This window comes from Hakea prostrata, chromosome 4 (genome assembly GCF_041222555.1).
Source record: "Hakea prostrata isolate BN-2017 chromosome 4, UWA_Hpros_2, whole genome shotgun sequence".
Taxonomy (NCBI): Eukaryota; Viridiplantae; Streptophyta; class Magnoliopsida; order Proteales; family Proteaceae; genus Hakea; species Hakea prostrata.
In genome coordinates, this window is record NC_142603.1 from 11,134,441 (window position 1) to 11,154,342 (window position 19,902).

General features: G+C 38.6%; 1 protein-coding gene across 2 annotated transcripts in view; it reads left to right on the forward strand.

Moving 5' to 3' along the window:
* Positions 1 to 2,649: 2,649 nt before the first annotated feature.
* Positions 2,650 to 19,902, forward strand: part of LOC149017851 (exocyst complex component SEC3A-like) — a 69,030-nt gene continuing 51,777 nt past the window's right edge. For both annotated transcript variants that reach the window (XM_089152183.1, XM_089152182.1), the window contains exons 1-8: positions 2,650 to 2,929; positions 9,287 to 9,357; positions 10,654 to 10,734; positions 10,905 to 10,972; positions 11,323 to 11,425; positions 13,344 to 13,492; positions 17,954 to 18,071; positions 18,657 to 18,761. In XM_089152183.1, coding sequence (XP_089008309.1) covers positions 2,743 to 2,929; positions 9,287 to 9,357; positions 10,654 to 10,734; positions 10,905 to 10,972; positions 11,323 to 11,425; positions 13,344 to 13,492; positions 17,954 to 18,071; positions 18,657 to 18,761 — 882 coding nt within the window. In that variant the 5' untranslated portion in view covers positions 2,650 to 2,742. The remainder of the gene's footprint in view (positions 2,930 to 9,286; positions 9,358 to 10,653; positions 10,735 to 10,904; positions 10,973 to 11,322; positions 11,426 to 13,343; positions 13,493 to 17,953; positions 18,072 to 18,656; positions 18,762 to 19,902) is intronic.

A 19,902-nucleotide genomic window follows, 5' to 3' on the forward strand; every position in this document is an offset into this window, starting at 1 on the left:
CAAAACAGTTAAATGGGAGAGGTCTCTGTTAGTCGATCAAGTAATTCTCACATTCACCATGGGGGAAGGGGGGGAAACAACAACATGGGATTGAAGGAGGTTGAGTACATAAGTGATGCCAATCAAACCCTCCAGGACTTTTTCAAATTTAAATTAAACCATTGTTCTTTACCTCTTACCCAATAGGAGCATGTATGTTGAGATTTTTGGGTAAGCATGAAAATCACAATAGTGCTATTAGAACCATCTTGGTGGGTTCGGTTTATATCTAGGTGGGCTAACTCTATAGCCGATTCCCTAGCTAGAAAGGCCCAATTCGTGTCAAGTCAGACTGTATGGCCTAATTCCACTCATTGGCTCCTTCAAGCTTATAATTAGAATGTCTTGACATTTTCTTGGCCTTCTTCTAATTAAATCTATGTTTACCAAAAAAAAATATAGTGTTATTCTTCGTTTATGGTATTAGAGTCTGGTTTCTTATACTAATTTTTTAGGTTTTCATGACTAGTTCTCCAATGGCTGCTGCATCTCATCTCTCTAGTGAACCATTACTTTTTGCTTAAATTTTGTTGATGCACTTGCACCCTAGGACATTCATGCCCTTATTGTGTGGGATCAAATTCCATGTTTATCCATTAGTGCCTTATATTTATCATGCACTGTAGAGACTATCTTTAATTGGACACAAGTTAGAAGAAACGGTTTACCAAAAAATAGATAGAAGAAACGGTGTTTCAATTGGTTCCGTCAATAAAGAAGCCAATGTTTTGGGAAGTTACCTACTTTACCAAGACGATCACCTCATAACCAAAATATTCGAGCCTTAAAACATGACCAAAATAGGCCAATCCCTCTTACCTAGCAAGGAGATTACCATCTTAGTTGTGGAGACAGTATAGCTGTTAGTTTCCTTTAGGCTGCATTCGTTTGCAAATATAGGGTGGGAAAAAAATGTTGAGAAAAAAAAAAACATGTGAAACACGAGTTTACTCATTTATCTCTTGAATTGATGACAAGTTTATTCTTATGATCCAACATTGTTCAACCCAAAACAACTAATCAAACACAACCTTAAAATTGCCCACCTTTGACCTAGGTCCGTACTCCTTAATGTGTTTTATTTCCCAACACCATAATCCTCTTGCACCGTTAATTCACCTTCGACTTTAGCACTCTCTAAACTAGTATTATATATTGTACCCTGTTGTACAATCAACGAATGCTTAGTTCATTGGAGTGTGAAAAAAGGTTAACCATTTACCTTCAAAAGTCCTTGATTGTTGAATTTTTTATTTTTTATTTTTCAATTTTCAATTTTCATTTTGTTGTTGATTTAAGCCTTGAATGGAGTACAAAAATACAAATTAAAAAGGGCTCTAGGTTAATGTTGTTTGATCTTTTTTCTCTAGGTTGTAATCATGGTTTTTCTCTTTAATAAAGTATTCTGTTTGCACCAGAAAAAAAAAAAGGATCTTGATTCTTAGGATAGAATGAGTTGTGGACAAGGGACAAAGCAAGGGTTGTGGTGAGGGGAGCGGGGGCTGGATGATGACGGTGAAGAGGACTGATTTTTCCCTTTTTTCCAAATAATTGATTTTAGGTCTTAAGGATTCTCAATTAGATATTTGGATGAAATCAATAGACTTGTCATTAATCTAAAGGTGAGTAAACTTGAGCATGCCAGAAATAGAGCTGCTAGAGCTATTAAAGGTCCTATAATAGCTCTTGCAACTTGGTGCCATTGAGGTACTCATTTAAGAAGTGGCAATCTTGAGGAATTTTTTGTTTTTATTTAAAGAAATGCAACTTGCATGCACCTCGATAAATCTTACAAAGAAACTTATATATGTATGGGAGAAACTCCGGCCACAAAGAAATTGGAGCTATTAACTTCTTATGAGTTGTTGGTCCTTGTCAATTGACGCACCTCTTAAGGTCAATGTACTACAAAACTTGTAAGAAATTTTGTTTGGATCCTTACAACCCTGAAGTTTTTTATTTGGACCTAGAAGGTTTATACAAAGGGTTTAGAGATCAAAAAAGAAAGAACCAGGTTTTGTATGCACAACTTTGTAATTTTTGATAGAACCAGCTTTGTCTTTAATCTTAGGGAAATTTATTGGCGATTTTTTAATACTGGAAGTGTAATGCCGTCTACAAGGGTCGAATCCAAGACCTTTTCATTGAGAAGTATGGATCTTTACCACTCAACTAACCCTGCATTAACGAAATTTGAATTTTTGATCGGATACAAATCATACAATGAGGTATAAGTCTTTGCCAATTCAACTAATGGCTTAGGGGTAAGTCTTCGCCAACTCAACTAATAGATTAGTCGCAAAGTCTTTGCCAACTCAACTAACCCCTTAGGGTTAGTAGGGTCTTTTTCGCTTGAGCATCAATCCACTTATGCGGTAAGGTCGGATCACCGTCCATCAGTTTTGTAGAAACTACGTCTACGGTCTACCGTAGAAGGGAATCACATTGATATAACTTAGACAGAAACGCCCCACAAGTCGTGTTCGTGTTGTAATCCAACGGTTCATATGGCATAACGTGGGGGCTTTTCTGACATTTCTCAATTCGTACCATTTCCAGCCGAATTCTTACTGTCGCAGTTGATTTGACGTCGGTAGTCGACTGCCTGGCTGAAGCATTAAACCTTTTACTTCCAGCCCCGGAGACTGCAACCATCTAATTCTCTACACCGGTCTCTGCTGGGCTCGAATTTGCAGAGTAACGATGGCGAAATCGAGCGCAGATGACGAGGAGCTTAGGCGTGCGTGTGAAACCGCCATAAACGACGGCGGTGGCTCCAAAGAGAACGTCTTATTGTCGATCCGCGTTGCGAAGAGCCGTGGGATATGGGGTAAATCGGGAAAATTAGCTCGTCATCACATGGCAAAACCTAGAGTTCTTGCAATCACTAGTACGCTTTTTCACTTTGTATTATTGGAGATGCCTTTTTGGTTGGTCTTTTAATGGATCTGCCTTATAATTCTTTTGCTGGTTGAATTATCTGCCTCGTAGTTCACCTGTTATTTCCCCCTGTTTCTACCGTGATTTTTGGTTGATGAGCAAGAGTTTGATCTCACAGTATTCCGCTATTGTGCATGGTTGACTGTAAATTGACTACATCACAAATTCTTACGGACTGTTGTTTTAATCAGTCTGCGTCAAGTAACTTGTTTGAAGTTGCATCTGATAATCAGTATCAATCTCAGCTCACAATCTAGCTTACATTGCGAACACATTCCTTCGTTTATGGACAATTTGTAGCGGTAATGTCAATAGGCACTTCTAGTTGGTTTTAGTTGATTCTGATATTAATGGCAATGAACGCCTAGAGGATTTCGTTTCGTGAGGCAGCAATGACTTCAAGGAGCCACATGAGTTGGTTTTTTAATCCGTAGATTTACCACAATATTTTCGATCCGGTTGGTTGTACCGGAGTAAGAAAACAATCTTTATTGGATAGAGGAGGCATTTTCAGGTCATGTGATCCTCCCAATTTCTGCATGCTATGCCAAGCTACATTTACATGAAGGTGCTATTGTCCAGTTAATATGCATGTAAATGGTAATGATTAATTTACTAACTTAAGTAAATTTCCATATTCCAAAGAAGGGATGCAAAAATGTTTTCGGTGAAAAGTGAAGGTTACAGTGGTGGTCTTGTTTGAGCCTTGGCCATTTCATGCTGTAACTAAAAGAGGAGGTTTTAGAAGTTTGAATACTCAAGGCTGCTCAACAAATTACTGGGCAGTACCTTGCTTTATATAAAACTCTCACATGGCCAACATTGGCAAGAACTGGCTACAGCTGAAGAGAGAAAAATAGGAAGTTCAAAATAATTTAAAATTAATTAAAATCTTAACTTAACGTAAATCTTAAATAGAGTCCTTTAAGTTGCTAGACTTTGACTTAGTCTCTCATCCCCTCTTAAATTGATAGGGGCAGTTGCAGCAGTTTGGATCGATCCTGAAAGATCGTTGAGGATAATTCTATTTTGAAGATGTCAACAATTTGGTTTTTCGATGACAGATAGGTGACCTTGAGAGAATTGTTGAGGACTAGATCTTGAATTAAGTGGTAGTTTACCTCTACGTGCTTTGTTTGGGCATGGAGGAGTAGGTTAGCACACATTTAAGTGGCCTAGATGTTGCTTGTAGTGGATATGTGAGAGGTACCTGAAAATCTTTCAGTAAATAGATGAGCCATAAGAGTTCTAAAACTGGTCACGAGTTGGGCTTGTACTTTGTTTCTGCACTAGATTGTGATACCATTGGTTGCTTCTTTGATGAGCATGAGATAAAGATTGCTCCCTAAAATTGTGCAGAATTCAGTTGTGGATCTGTGTGTATTAGGGCAACCAGCCTAATCGACATTTGTTTTTGCAACCATTGGATTCAAATTTGTTGGATGAATATAGATGCCAGCTCCCACTGTATGTTTGACATATCGTAGAATCCTTGTAGCTGCTTGTAGATGATCCGTAGTTGGGTTTTGCATAAATTGGTGGACTTAATTTATGACATATGATAAGGTCAGGTCTCATGAAAGCGAGGTACTCCAGTGCTTCCACTAGTTGGCTATGTTTGGTTGGGTCTACCAGTGGTTCACCTTGTGTCGATGATAGCTTTGAAGTGGATGCTACAGATGTTGTGTATGGTTTGAGTGTTTCCTTGTGAGGTACTGCAGTGCTTCCACTAGTTGGCTATGTTTGGTTGGGTCTACCAATGGTTCACCTTGAGTCGATGATAGCTTTGAAGTGGATGCTACACATGTTGTGTATGGTTTGAGTGTTTCCTTTCCTGTACTTTGAAGTAGATCAATGGAATATTTATTTTGGGTGAATAAGAGTCCATTGGAATCTCTTTTTGCCTCAATATCTAAGAAATAATGAAGGTCACCAAGGTCTGTCATTGCAAATCCTTACTTAGCGATTGATGACTGTTTGAATTTGTTGCTTGCTTGCACTTGTTAGGATAATGTCATCAACATAAATAATAATATTACTATGCCAGTGGATGTCCTTAGGATAAATATAGATGTATTTGCCATACTTTCCCTGAAAACCACCACTAATGGGAAAGCTTTTGAATCTCTAAAACCATGCTCGTGGTGCTTGGCATAGGCCATATAGTGCCTTATTAAGGTGACAAACATGTGTGGAAGTATCTGAAACAATAAAGTCCTTGGGTTGCTTTATTTACACATTTTCCATCGGTGTTCCATTCAGAAACATCTTTTTTTTCATGTAGTTGATGTTTGAGCCAAGATATTGCTGTAGTAAGAACAACCACTATTGTTGCTGGCTTCATTACTGGACTAAATGTATCATGGTAATCAATGCCGGACTGTTGATTGTAGCGTTTGGCTAACAATCATGCCTTATAGCATTCAATGGTGCCTACACTTCTAGTTTAATCTTGTATACTCATTTGCAGCCCACCACATTCATTCGTTCTTCATATGGAACCAGGCTTGATTTGATTTATTATTTGCCATTAGAGCATTATATTCTGCCTTCGTTGCCTCCATCCATTTAGGGTCTTTTGATGCCACTTTGTAGGTTTTGGGTTCAAGGGGTAAGGAAGGGCAGTGGAAAGAAATACTTGAGGTAGAGGATGTCTAATGGTCAAGAGGGAAAATGTTATGCGCAGTTCGACTTCTGGTTACCATTGGATGGTGGTTTTGAGGTGGTGGAGGTTCTTGTGGTGGTGTATGTTGGTTAGTTCAGGTAACATAAGGAGGTGGTGGACTGGTGAATGGGCTCAGTTGAGAGGGTTTGGGCTTGTTCGGACTGATTTTGGGCTGGTAGTGAGTTGATTGTATTGGGGATGGTGCAGGTGAAAAGGGTGTGGATTGGGCACTGTAGGGTGGGGTTGAATTTGTTGATAAGGGAATTGATGGTGGATGTGTATGTAAGGCTTGGGGTAATACACTTGGAAGTTTTCTGGCAGGGATGAAAAACTTAGAAGCTTCTCATAGGAATAGAATAGTGCTTCAGAGTTCAGACCCTACCATCTAAGATGTTATAATTGTAGTTGTGCAATTGATATGGTCTGGAGCACTATTTCATTCCTATGGGAAGCATACCTAGAAGGCTAGAATCTTTTTTCCATCTTGTGTAGGATAAACTGTGAATTGTAGTTCTTAACTTGTTAGAACATCAGTTTAGGATGAAAATTGGTGCTCATGAACCTAACTACTTTAGTTCTACCCAAAAAAAAAAAAAAAAGAAGATAACTACTTTAGAAACTAACGCCTGATGATTGAAAAAAGAAATCTCGCTGAGGAATAGTTGAGAATCCGAGGTTTTAGGGAATGATTGGACTTGACAAGAACGATGAGTTTATTGTAAAGTTGCAACCCTAGGCAATTTAGAAAAGTGAGGTGTTGACAACTTAGGTGATGTGAACCAAAAATCTCCCTTTGGCTGAAAGTTGGGCCCAAAACCCATGCATGGGGGGCATCCCCCTAGGCTGACCGAACCATGGGGGGTTAATTTTGTCCTTATTGATTTATTCCTCCCTTAAACTAATTAATCCTCTAATTTTAGCATGTGTCTTTAGTCAATTAGGTTTTAATTCCAGCATTGGACCATGTGGGTCTTCAGTTTTCTAATTCCAGCATGTGGCAATTAGAGTCTTTAGTTAATTAGGATTTCAGTTTCAACATGTGTCAATTAGAGTCCATTAGATCTTTTATTTTTTGGTCGGGTGTGATCAAATGTAATGGCATTCTAATTTATAAAGGACTAAAGGAGTCTCACTTGGTTTAGAGTTTTTTAGTAGGCTATAGATAGCCATTCTTTCTTTGTAATTCTTCAAGTCTGATTAATGAATGAGAATATTGAGTTGGAGGGCTGTGGCAGATTTTGAGTCAAGTTTCTTCTTCAAAGATCAGCAATTCTGGTAGCACTCTTCTTCAGAAAATTCTAGCAAGTGTTCAACAATTCTCCAAGTGAAGCATCCTCACCCCTTACCCTTCAATCGCAGCCACCCCCAGCCCCTTCCCCATCCCTGCACAACCCTAATTTCCCCTCCCCCTTGCTGCCATACTCTGGCAGCATCATTCCCTAAGCCCCTTTCCCCACCCCCTACGATCTTCCCTCTCCTACCCCTCCCCTCTTCAACCCTCTTGGGCCCCTCTCTCTGTCTCTTCTTGCTTATGGCAGCAGCGGCACCCTCCCCTATTAGGTCCCTAATCCCCACCCCTGTACCTTCCCTTTCCCTCCTAGTTGGATTGCATGTCACCCCTCCTCTCATCCCTACCCTTGGTTCCATCTAAGCCTAAAACCCTAATAATTCTAAAATTCCTGTTCTTAATGTTCTTCATTTAAATTCTACAATTCATCTTCAACCTCCGGACCTAAACCCTAGTTCAACATAGACCCTCAACTGCACTCCATTGCCACTTAGGATTAGCATCTCCTACAGCTACTCTGCTTCCCCTTCCAAATCCTAAGTTCCTAACCCTAGCTGACTTCCCTAAAAGTCCCACTCCAAGTAGGAAACCTCCAACTAAACCTAAACCCATTAGGATCAAGTCTGAAATTACAAAAATATCAACAACAGCCCCATTCCAAACCTAACTGAAACCCTGAGCGCCTGGTTTCTAAACCGTAACTTTTAAATCCAGATCTGAAACTATCATTACAGATTTACAACAAGGTTTCAAGTTAAAACCCTCATCCCTTAACCCCAAGGCTGGCCGAATTCTTCTAGGTCTTTACCTAACCTTGGTGAACCCTAAACCATCCCAAACATCCCATAATATTGGACTTATTTGCTGGAAGATTTTGGGCAGCCCTTAATTTTAGGGAAATCATCAAAAACCCTAACCCTAAAATGGGTTTAACATCGTTAAGACGTTTCCTAACATCCCTAAATATGATGATTAGCATGATTATCTCAATTGGATTTAATGTTGAAGGCACCAAACTACGTCTACTTAGTGCCCCTCAAATATTAAAGGAGAATGACAAAAGTCTTGTATCAATTACAGTTACTTGTTGAGATCTCCCCCCCCCCCCCCCCCAAAAAAAAAAAAAAAAAAAAAAAAGAAATTAATGAGATCTAACCTCTCTAATAGTTTGAGAATGGTGGGGGCCAAGGTAGTGAATTCACGATACGCTTGGATTACGTCAAAGGTCAGTTTTAAGCCCTTTATTATTTGCATTTATCATGTCCATGGATGAATTAACTAGAGATTTTAAGATGAGGCTCCTTGGTTAAGGCTCTTTGCTGAGGATATTGTTTTAGTAGATGAGACATGAGGTGGGATTGACAACGAGTTAGAGTTATGGAGAAACCTTGGAATCAAAAGATCTTAAGCTAAGTAGAACCAAGATAGAATATCTAGTGTCTAATTTTGGTTATTCTAGAACAAACAATGAGTCGGTAGAGAAACTTGATGAAGAGGAGCATCTCTAAGGTGATTATTAGAGATGTTAGGTCTTGGCTAATCTTAAATAGAGAAGGTGATATAAAGGACGATGTTTCCCAAAGAATTACAATAGGACAAATGAAGTTGAGAGCCGCATCGGGGGTTTTGTGTGATTGATAGTTTCCTTTAAAACTTAAAAGGAAAACTTTATAGGATTGTTGTACTATTGGCTACGATGTATGGTGTTGAGTGTTGGGCAGTTAAGAAGCATCATTAGAGAAACTCACCGTGGCAAAAATGAGGATGTTGAGATGGATGAGTGGCAAAATTTGGAAGGATGAAGAAGGAATGGTAATGTTAAAGCTGGTTTGAGAGTAGCTCAAATACATGATAAACTACAAGAAAGTCATTGGTGGCATGTCCGGGTACAACGGAGGCTTTAATGCCCCAGTTTGGAGGAGTGACTTTATCAAATTTGAAGGAACTAGATGTGCTAGGGCCAGACCTAAAATTACCTTAGGACAATTTGTGAGAAAATACATGGAATGTCTTGGGCATTGTATATAGTATGATCTTGAATAGAGCGATTGGAAGGCAAGGATCCATGTAGCCAACCCCATTTAGCTGGAATGAGGTGGAGTTGTTGTGACCTCTCTAATGTAGTTCTTTGTATAATCCCTGAGTTTCTGGTTGATGCTGTTATCTTTTATCTTCTAAATGCTAGGCTTCAAGCTATCTATCTCAGACAAAAGGAAGGTCTCAGTATGTGCTGAATTGTAGTTCCCTCCTTTCTTTTTCCAAAGAACGTTTGTTAATGAATTTGTTTTCAGTTTGAATCTACCGTCAAATTTTATTTATGTTTTATGGGCCATAACAGCTAGTTATTTATGCAGCCAAATCTAAGGGTCAGAGAACTAAAGCCTTTCTTCGTGTCATGAAATATTCTTCTGGTGGAGTCCTTGAGGTAACTCAGTTATGTTTCTAATTAAGTACTTTTGGGGCATCCAACTGTGTTTAAAAAAAAAAAAAAAATTGTTTTGGTATCCTTTGTACTGTCAAAAGTTACATGCAGACTTTTTGTAATGATCACACAGTATTTGTTAAAGCTGGGATTTAACTATTTGCTACTACTAGTTGTATTATTATAGAGAATGTTGTGCCATTGGTATGTTGAATCAGTTGCATGGCAGTATAGCTTTTTTATTACATTATGGTGATACCATGATCAATGCTGCAGCCATCAATGACATCAATCAAAATCTTAAACTTGAAAGATTTATATATTTACAAAAGTCCTCAATAATTAAAGAAGAGTTTACCTCATAAAAATGCTCCTTTTACTTTTCTTATCTTCCTTCGTTAATTTTTTATTGGGAGTTAAGAGATAAGCGAGTTCTGTCAGAGATTAAATAGAAAAATTGTTCTCTGTGCTATACATTGGACAAAAGCTGGCAAAACTTGCTGATTAGATAGGAAAAAGAATCTGCAAAATAGATGATGCAAATATTCCATGAAGTCCTAATAAATGAAATAAGTTCATACGCTATTTCCTTTCTTGAATCTTTCCCTTGCCACCAGGGGGGTGGATAATTTGGGCTTCTATCAAAGAATTTATAAACGAAAAAAAGATCTGCTGTACTATACATCGCCGTGCACAAAAGTTGACAAAGCTTACAAGGTTACATAAAAAGAATTCCTGATACGTAGGTGATGCAAAGTCGTCCACAAAGTCCTCATGTCAGTTGCTAAAGCTGCATTTATCTACTTCCTTCATAGAACATCCCTCCGAAATTCTGGCTTTTCTCTTTTTCTGAAATACTTATAGTGATGGCCTCCAAATCCAATTCCTTATCTTTTGCCCTTCTGGGTTTAAGCTTTGTTCCTTTAGGTTTCTAACAAAGATCATGAGGGCCAGTTCATAAATGTTTTAAATATGCAGAAAAGAAGGGGATGTGGGAGGGGATCCATCTTTGCACCCCCTGAACTAATCAACGTATGTCCTGGTGGATGGACAAGATCTCCTGGTTTGATGACCTAATAAATCAAGAATTACTGATGGAAAACAGTCTTGGTGTCCTTCTTGGGGGTCTCACCCGAATCAATCCCCCCTTTCTGCACCCTCTCCCGTTCCCTTCCCCAACCCATGGGTGGGTGGTGGGGGTGGGTTTGTACTGCTTTTTAGATAACATTGGCATTCTTTTAGGCTAGTACCTGATAGACTTGCCTTGACTGATTTATAAATCCTTTCTTGCATTTGTAGCCTGCCAAATTATACGAGCTCAAGCATCTTTCCAAAGTGGAGGTTATTGCGAATGATCCCAGTGGCTGTACATTTATGCTGGTATTGCCTTTCTCTTCCATGTGGCATTGTTCATTTCTGATTCTTGATTATGGTGATGGATGCGCTGAGTCTGCCAAAGACGAAATTATAGAAATTTTTTTCTCCATTGATGATGAGAAGTTGGCTATTTTCATATATTGGATTTGGCTTATGATTTTGACTTCTGTCAGGGATTTGATAACCTTAGGAGCCAGAGTGTTGCCCCTCCTCAGTGGACCATGCGGAACATTGACGATAGGTGCAAATTATCTTCTTTGCTGTTCTTGCAGGATTCTCGTGATATGATATTTTAATTCTATTTGCATCCATGGTTTTCTTTGGCTGGTACTGTAGTTTTTTTACGCTCTGTGCCTTTGCCAACATGGCCGCCTAGGCGCTTTGTTTTTGTATCGCCTACTTGGCTTGTGTTCTGGCCCCCTCCAATGCCTTGGGTGACCTAGATGCCATGAGATTTATGGCTGGTATTGGTACTCTTCTGAACTGTACGCAGTGCTCTGGTTCTATTTTCTTTTCTGAGTGATGAACATTAAGTCTTGATGTCTTAATTAGACTGTTGTTTCAGTTTCATCTTCTTATCTTTTTTTGTAGGAATCGTCTTTTACTTCGCATTTTAAACATGTCTAAAGAGATTCAGGGGCATCTTCCAAAGGTTGTTGGTATGGATGTTGTCGAGATGGCACTTTGGGTAAAGGTGAATATAATTTTGCATTTGTTACTTACTCTTTTATAGATTTGCGTATTGTCTTTCTGGTTTTCCATTTATGGAATGTCTGTTGATGGTGTATGGTGTTTATTCTTTATAACAAAGTCTCAAAGTAGCAACCAGGATCTGAAGAAGAAAAGAGAGAGGCAAACTAATGGAGAAGAAATTACCCAGTGGAAGATGTCCTCTATTCCCAGAGTTAAGAGTATATTTGTAATCCTATGGTAGAAACATTAATTGAGGAGGTTGGGATATAATAAAATCAACTCAGACTCTAACCACTTTCCTATTAACACTAAATTGCTAAATTGATTAACAAAAACTCCTGAATTAGGAAAGATAACTTCTGTGGGACATTCTCCTTCAAGCTGAGAATCCTCAACACTTCAACAATCTTTATTCTTATGTTTATTGACTTTCTACTCTCATTTTTAGGGGATTGCAAGAAATAACTGATGCAAATTTTGATACATAGTGATATCTAGAGGTACATTAGACTATTAGAGTAAGACTGACATAAAAAGACACTGTACTGTAGCCCCAAACACTGCATTTGTTACAAACTCTGTAATCACCCCCTGCTTAGCCAATTCCTCTGTGATCTCATTTGTACCATTTTGTTGCAGTGGAACTTAATGTCTGATTGAGCTACAACTTGTATCCCCTTCCAGCATCACTTGAAAGTTGAAACCATCCTAGCCACCTGTTGCTTACACCTGGTAATGTTAGTTTTTATGAAATCATATCTAGTTTTTGGTATTTCATCGTTGATCTGAGACTTCTCAGGGAAAATGTGGTTCCTTGACTCTTGATAGGATGGCCTCGGTGGGTTTGAGTAGGAAAACAGCCTGTCAGTTAAGTGGGGTTATGGCAGTGTACATTATGACCCTCCCAGACCCCATGGTGGTGGGTGTTTCATGCGCTGGGTATGCCATTGGTAGTAGTTCTGATATTCCTCTCTTAATGGCATTTATACCGCAGATGCTAGCTTGCGTTGGTTATTCTCTGATTTCTAGGTGGAATGCAGATCTCCAGAGCAAATTAATAAGACTCTTATGGCAGGGGATGCTCATTGGGTCGCCATTCAAATTTTTTTGTAACATCGTATTTGACTAAATCATAAGGAATGAATAAAATGTTGTAAGATCATGTCTGCTATAGGGTGGTTCTAGTGTGGATAGTGCCCACTATGTGGTTAGTGAGAATCTGATGGCAGTAGCTTGGGAAACCCACAGCCGGCATGAATGGATTGTGTTCTTAGAGATTATATGGACAACAATTTCATTATCTTTTCAGGGCCAATTGGAAGAGCGTTCAAAGACAGCAGAAATTCAAGCTTTGATCCAGAAACAAATTTTTTCTTAACATCGTTGAACCCATCTAGTGATGAAGGGGGCACAGCAGTATTTATCAAATTCCTTGGAGTTTGGTTCTTCTGATAAGGAGAAGCATGCATCCTTTCAACCAAAGGAATATCATATTCTTATGGAATCAAAGTCCACTAACTCCATGGAAGATTGAATAGTGAAAGTGGGGTGAATAGACGGTCTTTGTTGGCAGGGCAGGTTACAAAGTTAGCACGTATTTTACTGCTTCTTTTGACTTGAATTTCTTGCTACCCGGTTGGGGATATACTTGGCCTCTTCTTCTGGGATCACAAGAGTTTCATCAATGCATTTATAACTGTATGTCTTTGCTCTTTGGTATTTTTCCAACAAATCTGTTACTCTATTGAAAAAGAAGGATGCCTGCTTTCTGATATTGAGCATTATTTTTGCATTCTTGATTCTGTTCAAGCTTAATGAAACTTTATGCAGTAGTAGCATGGGCAGTTTATTTTATTATTTTCTGATTGTGCTCTTCTGCAGCAACACTCTATTGATTATTCAGATATTCTTGTTGATAGGAAAATACACCCACAGTCACAAACCAAGCAAAGCCTGAAGATGGAGGTCCAGTTGCAAATGTTGCGACAGAGGATGACTTAACAGTAACTGTTGAAAAAGATCTAGTTTCACAAGCTGAAGAAGAAGATATGGAAGCTCTTCTTGGCACGTATGTATCTTTTCATTCCCTGTTGTCAAGGTGTCACCTATATCATGTTTGCAACACCCAGGCATCCTGGTCCTTTTTGGTCAAGGCAATGCCTTGTTGCCTTGACAACTATGATTTCATTCTCTCCCCAGTTTCTTTGTTAAACTCTTGTTCCTCTTCATATGTACCTACACCATGCATAATTTACAAAATTCTTGTATGATGACAAGGCAAAAGTATGCAGCAAGTAGGAAGATGAGATACATAAACAAATTGATAATAGAATAAGGAACTGATTATTTTTGAGTACATAAATGGATACCTTTTTGAATGGTCAGTGGTAAGACAATGTTAGATGGAGCTTGAGAGAGGGATTCTGACATTGAACTGAGCGGCAAAGTGTGAGCTTCACCAAGTACTTTAGGATGACACTTTACACTTGAAGAGCCTTGGAACTTGACAAGGAGGATCACCTGTGAGAGGAATTAACATAGGAATGGTTGGGGAAAAATAGGAAGAGAATCAAGAACCTCAGTCTAAGACAACCCTCATATGGTAAATACAGAAATACTCTCAAAAGAAGGTAACATCGGCATTCAGCACTACTATAATGTTGTTGAGGATGACGTCAGTAACCTTTTTAAGTACAAGAGTACTTGAGAAAAACAACTTAATGGCATGAGGAGAAAATCTCTCGATTCCATGGTTTAAATGGTCAACAAAGTAAAAGACTACAGTATTGAGGTTTGACATAGTTGTAGCACCAATGAACCTTTTGATCCACAAGCTAGAATACCCTAGTTCTACGGAGTAAAATTGAAAAGAAAACAAAATCCCCCCCCCCCCCCCTAGACTTCTAGATGGAGATGAAAGTGCTCAAAGAGGCCTTATATAATAGGTCTGAGGAAATTCTGCACATACAAAAGTGTGCCAAAAAAAAATTGGAAAAATGGTGCCAAAACTGTAGACCCTTGAACAGGCATGAAGGAATTATGGAAGAATGCCTTGGTCGAACTGGGTTCTTTTAGATCTCTGTTTCTCATTTCTGAAAGCATAGTAATCAGCCAAGCGTGTGCAACGTTATGCCATCTGGAAGTTTGCAGGGGGGAAATTAGACAATTAGGGTTTTCTGCTGAACCAGGAGTCCAGGAACTCTGCTGATATTACTCTACATCATTAAGAACAAACAAGTCCAACCTAAAAATTTAAGAGGTAAAAAAAGGAACTGGGAAAATAAACAGACGTTGGAGATTGATTTCCAGTAACAGTAAATAAGAACAGTATTTCCCCCAAAAGTCTTACAAAAAGTCTTAGAAACATTCATATAAGGTGACAATTATTTAACAGCTTCTAACAAATGATAATCCTCTTCGTCAATACTATTCTGGCTAGGAGATTGCAAAACAAGCAATCCAGTGTGTCAATAATAATTAGAACAGGGAAAAGAGCAGAGAGGAGAGAAGAGAGCCCGATACTTGGAGCTTTACATAGAACTTGTGAAGCCTCCGGTCTCAATAGCTTTATTTATATTAGAGGAATACACAAAAACAGAATCAGATTCAGATTCGTAAAGAACTCAAAGCTCTAAACAAAATCAACAACAGCCTCTAGCCTTAAGATTTATTGGGAAGCTGGAATTGGGTTCTGGATGACAAAGGAAAGGTCTGGGATGTTTGTGGATCTCTAAGAAATTTATGAAATTTATGCGAGATTTTTGATTAAGGGGAAAAATTAGGGTTTTGATAAAACCCTAAGGTGGGATTGTTTACTTGGTAGTAGGATAGCTAAAATTAGTGTGGGATGTATTAAAGAGAGAGAGGGTGTGTTAAAGATCCCTAAGAAACCTGTGGTTGAGTGTGGGAGGGATTAGGGAATGAAGGAAAGGGTTGGATCAAAGTTGGAGGGCTTCTTGTATTTCTTGGATGGATCTTGGGTAAATCTTTCAATTCTTTCTTCTTCCTTCCCCCCCCCCCCCCCCCCGATCTGCTGCAAGTCAGATGAAAGAGGGGGAGGGGTTGACAGAGAAAAGAGAGGGAATGGGGGAGCTGCAGGGTAAAGGACGGGTGGGGGGAGGGGGCTGAAGTGTGTCACAGGGGGTAGGGGAGGGGATCTAGGGTGCTGGCAATGGTGGGGAAGAGGGGATTAGGGCCCGTGATGTGGGGGTGGGGTTTCCTAGGTGCACAAGAGAGAAAAAGAGGCGGGAAGTGGCTGCGATGGGGATGGAGGTGGGGCTGTGGAGGAAGGGGCTGGGGTTGCTGGTACTTGTTTTTCTTCTGGAGATGGAGATGGAGATGGAGATGGAGATGGAGATGGCTTGCTGGTTTGTTGAAGAAGGGTTGCTACAAATTGATTCAAGACTCCTAACTCTGCCATGACCCTCCCAAGAGAACCACGACCTGTTTCCATAAGTTTTTTTTTTTTTTTTTTTTGAATGTTTATTCAATGCAGACGTATTGTTACAATGATAGACTGGCTTATTTATAGCCTTAAATCAAGAAAGAAAGAATCTAACTCTAATTGGGAGACTCTATTTGGACTCAACTAGGACATATAAACCAACTTAACTAGGGTTTCCTTCATAAGTCAGGATTCCCTTTACAACTAGCTATCAACCACATAAAATAAAAGAAGTCTTCTTAAAATGAATGACCTAATTATCTGTTAGAGTCTTAGTCTTTCTTAAAATAAAAAGACTCCTTAAGACACAAGAACTCAACCGCTGTTAAAACTAAGACTTCAAAACAGACTGGACTTTGAAAATTAAAACTAAAATTCTGAAACCAAGATGTAGCAGCTAATTTGGGCTAAAAATTTGACCAAAATGCCTCTTTCAGGGTTTGGCCATCCCCAGGTGCGCCACCTTGTAGTGGCCTTGGGGCACACACCAGGGTTTTGGCCAAGGGGTGGGCCCTTGTTCACATCATAGACCCCTTCCACTCGATGGGGAGAGATCAGATTGAATATTGATTAAGTTAAGCTTCTCTTCAAGTAATTCCTCTTGTGCTTGGTAGTAAGTTTTGTCAATCGGGAATTGAAGATCCAAAGCTGAGACAGGTTCTAAAGATGAAATCAACCTCAACACCTGGGAGTAGTTGAAGATCAAAATTCAACTTTCATCCTCCATCTAAGTATTCCATCCTCAAGCCTCCATTCAGGTATTATTAGCAACCTACATCAATCCCCTTTTCTTGTCATACCTTTTTTTCCTTCTATTTTTCTTGAATTTTCTTGAATTTTCGGAGTTCCAAAGACACAAAAAATTCAAGGTCAGATCTATGCTAATCTAACTGTTAGTTCTGTCCCAGACATCATCCTTCCAGACCTAGTGACCTTAGACCCCAGGTTGACCCTATTCTGATAACCCAGTTTCAATATATAGATATTTTTTTCAACTTATTTACTCCATAAAACCCCCAAAATGAGAACCTTTGTATCATCCAGTTTAGCTCCAAACCAAACCAAACTTGGGAGATCATATCCTTATATTATTACCTACATTCCCTTTAGGTTTCGTTCAATTCCAGTCTCTTCATCCCATATCTCAAGAACCTGTCACATCCATCATATATTCTACCATTCTAAATCTCTCCAAAACTGACACCCAAATGATCCTTGGTACGTCATTCCAATTAACCCAACCACGGAATTCAGATGCCATTATTTCAAATGCTGTTGAGGTCATATTCCATTATCCATCTCATAGCCCACAATGGAAATTTCAAGAAACCCATTCTTGGTCCCATATGAGTTGTTTTGCTTAAAAGATCCTTGGAAGAAATGATTCTCATTAAATTGGGGATGCATCATCATGCTGCTACTAATTTTTCAGAAATTGATAGACTAGCAGACCTGTTTAAATGAATACATCATATTGCAGAGAGTAGAATACTTTCAACACTTGAAGAATAATAACCAACAGCAAGTCTGAGGCTATGTATCATCATACTATGCTGCACCATCTTCAGTAGACATATCAGATCGATTACAGTGACATATCAATCTTTTGTTTCCTTACAAGTTTTCAACTTGCAAGGAAGCACATCGTGAACACAAAAAATAGTAGTTAATGCAAAACTACAAGTCCCACCTTGGAGTCTCTCTGACCAAAATCAACACTAATTATACTTGCTCTGATACAGTGTAAGGGAATCTGATTAAGAAACTAATATCTAGCCTTCTGCGAAAGAAGAAGAAAGGAGAGTATCATATTTATAATGCAATAAATTCTGGTAATTACAATAACTAACCCTACTTCTTTGTACACATAAGCCACGACATGCAAAGAATTGCTTATTTTAGGAAACAATCTGTGACTTCTTAGATTACAGTGGTTCTCATGGAAAATTATGAAATCCTATCATTAGTAATAGAATGATTTACTTTGCTTCATTGGTTGTACTTCCAGATGTACTGTTCCCCTTCTTGTCCTACTTAATTTCTAGTTGTGGTAGTTGTTGAATTAATCCTAATCTTGTTGAATAGTTATGTCATGGGTATTGGTGAAGCTGAGGCATTTTCTGAACGATTGAAGCGAGAACTTCTTGCTCTGGAAGCAGCAAATGTGCATGCCATTTTGGAAAGTGAACCTTTGATAGAGGAGGTAACCTTATATTTTGTGGAAGCATGGATTTCTACTATTTATGAAACTAAGCATCTTCTTAAGCCTACAATAATTGCATTTGATGGAAGAATTAAAAAAAAAGAGAGTTTAAAGTCCACTGGCATTATATCCTTGTCTCAAATGCTTGGGATTCTCACTTGGATCTTTGGTGATCATTCTATCCCATCCTAGGCGATGCCTTACATGCCTTCCTTTTTCAAAGCATTTGACCTGAACACTGTGTGCTTTCTCTTAGTGATCACAAGTGACTGTATACTCTTACAAGCTGCTGAAAAGGCTTGTGTTTGGGTGACTCTCAAAAGTCAAAACAAGATGTCATTCTCTTTCTATTTTTATCTGATGATTACGCCACATGTCTCTATATTTTTCTGAAGTGGTAGTCAGATTTTATTGTTGAGTCTTTATTGGTATTTTCAAGCATTTCAGCAGTGGCAAAAAGATTGACCTTTTCCTTCTGACTCCTTTCTGGTTGGTATAAAAGATAATTATAAATAGAAAAAAACTATATGAAGTTCACCAGCTCATTGTGGGGGCTCTGTTATTTTGGTTTTGTGGATCATACAGGTATTGCAGGGTCTAGAATCGGCATCAAGTTGTGTGGATGATATGGATGAATGGCTGGGCATTTTTAATGTAAAACTCAGGCACATGAGAGAGGATATAGAATCGGTACGTCCATGTTCATGCATGAAGCATGAACGTTGTTTTGTCCTTGAAGATATCCTTGTTGGACACATTTTCTTCTTTTTCTAGCATGTTAGTTTTGCAGCTGTTATATTAACAAATGCTTTTCAAGATGTTCCCCCATGTTCACATTAATATGTGGCTTTTGCATGCTTTTCTAGTTTTCAGTGCAAAATTTCCTTTTATCTATATAGGTAATAGGTATGGAAATTTCTTAGTTATCTCGTGGAGAACTTTCTTTTCCAATCCTTGGTGGAAAATCTTGTGTTCCTTATATCTTTGATGGTTGGTGCTTTATATTCATTTTGATGAACAAGTGGACTAGTATGATGGATATGCCACTTCACTTTTTCATGCATTTACTTCCATTGGCTTTGATGCAAATAGTCTTTCCCTTCCATTTCCTGATTGGGTGTAGGACAAATCTTGAAGAAAAAGATGCCAAAGCTCTATCCATGTGAATGGTGTCACCACCTCCTGTTTCGCCTTGGTGGAATATTATTAGATAATTAGATAATCTTATGACGCCCAAGACCAAATAGGGTGAGGATTTTTTTTGAAGGGTCAATTTTTTGTATCCATAGGTATTTTTTTATAATTTTCTCTCAGGTAAAGATTTTTAGCTGTATTTGGTATTACTAATGGAAAGGGTCAATTTTTTGTATCCATAGGACCATAGGTATTTTTTATTTTCTCTCAGGTAAAGGTTTTTATCTGTATTTGGTATTACTAATGGAAATATTTCTATTTCAAAAGAGCTGCTAAAGTACAAAAATTAAAAATGGTTGCAACCTGTTTTTGATTTTATTGCATAAGGGACTAAATTGTTGTTCTCAATCTGGCGCCAGCTAGCACTAGAATCAAGAGGCACAAAATCCCTCTCCTAATCATGACAGGAACCCTTCTTTAATTCTGTTTTTGTTTAGTTATTTTTTCCTATTAGGTTTTAGATTGGTTTTCCTATTCACTTTCAGACTTGTAGTATTCCTTTTCCCACTCAGAGTAGGTTTGCCTTTGTAAACTATAAATTACCTGCTGGGGCTATGAATAAAGCAAACCTGAGAGTATTCAATTTGCATCCTTGCTAGTTGCTGCATGATATCAGAGCCTTAGGGTCAAATTTCTG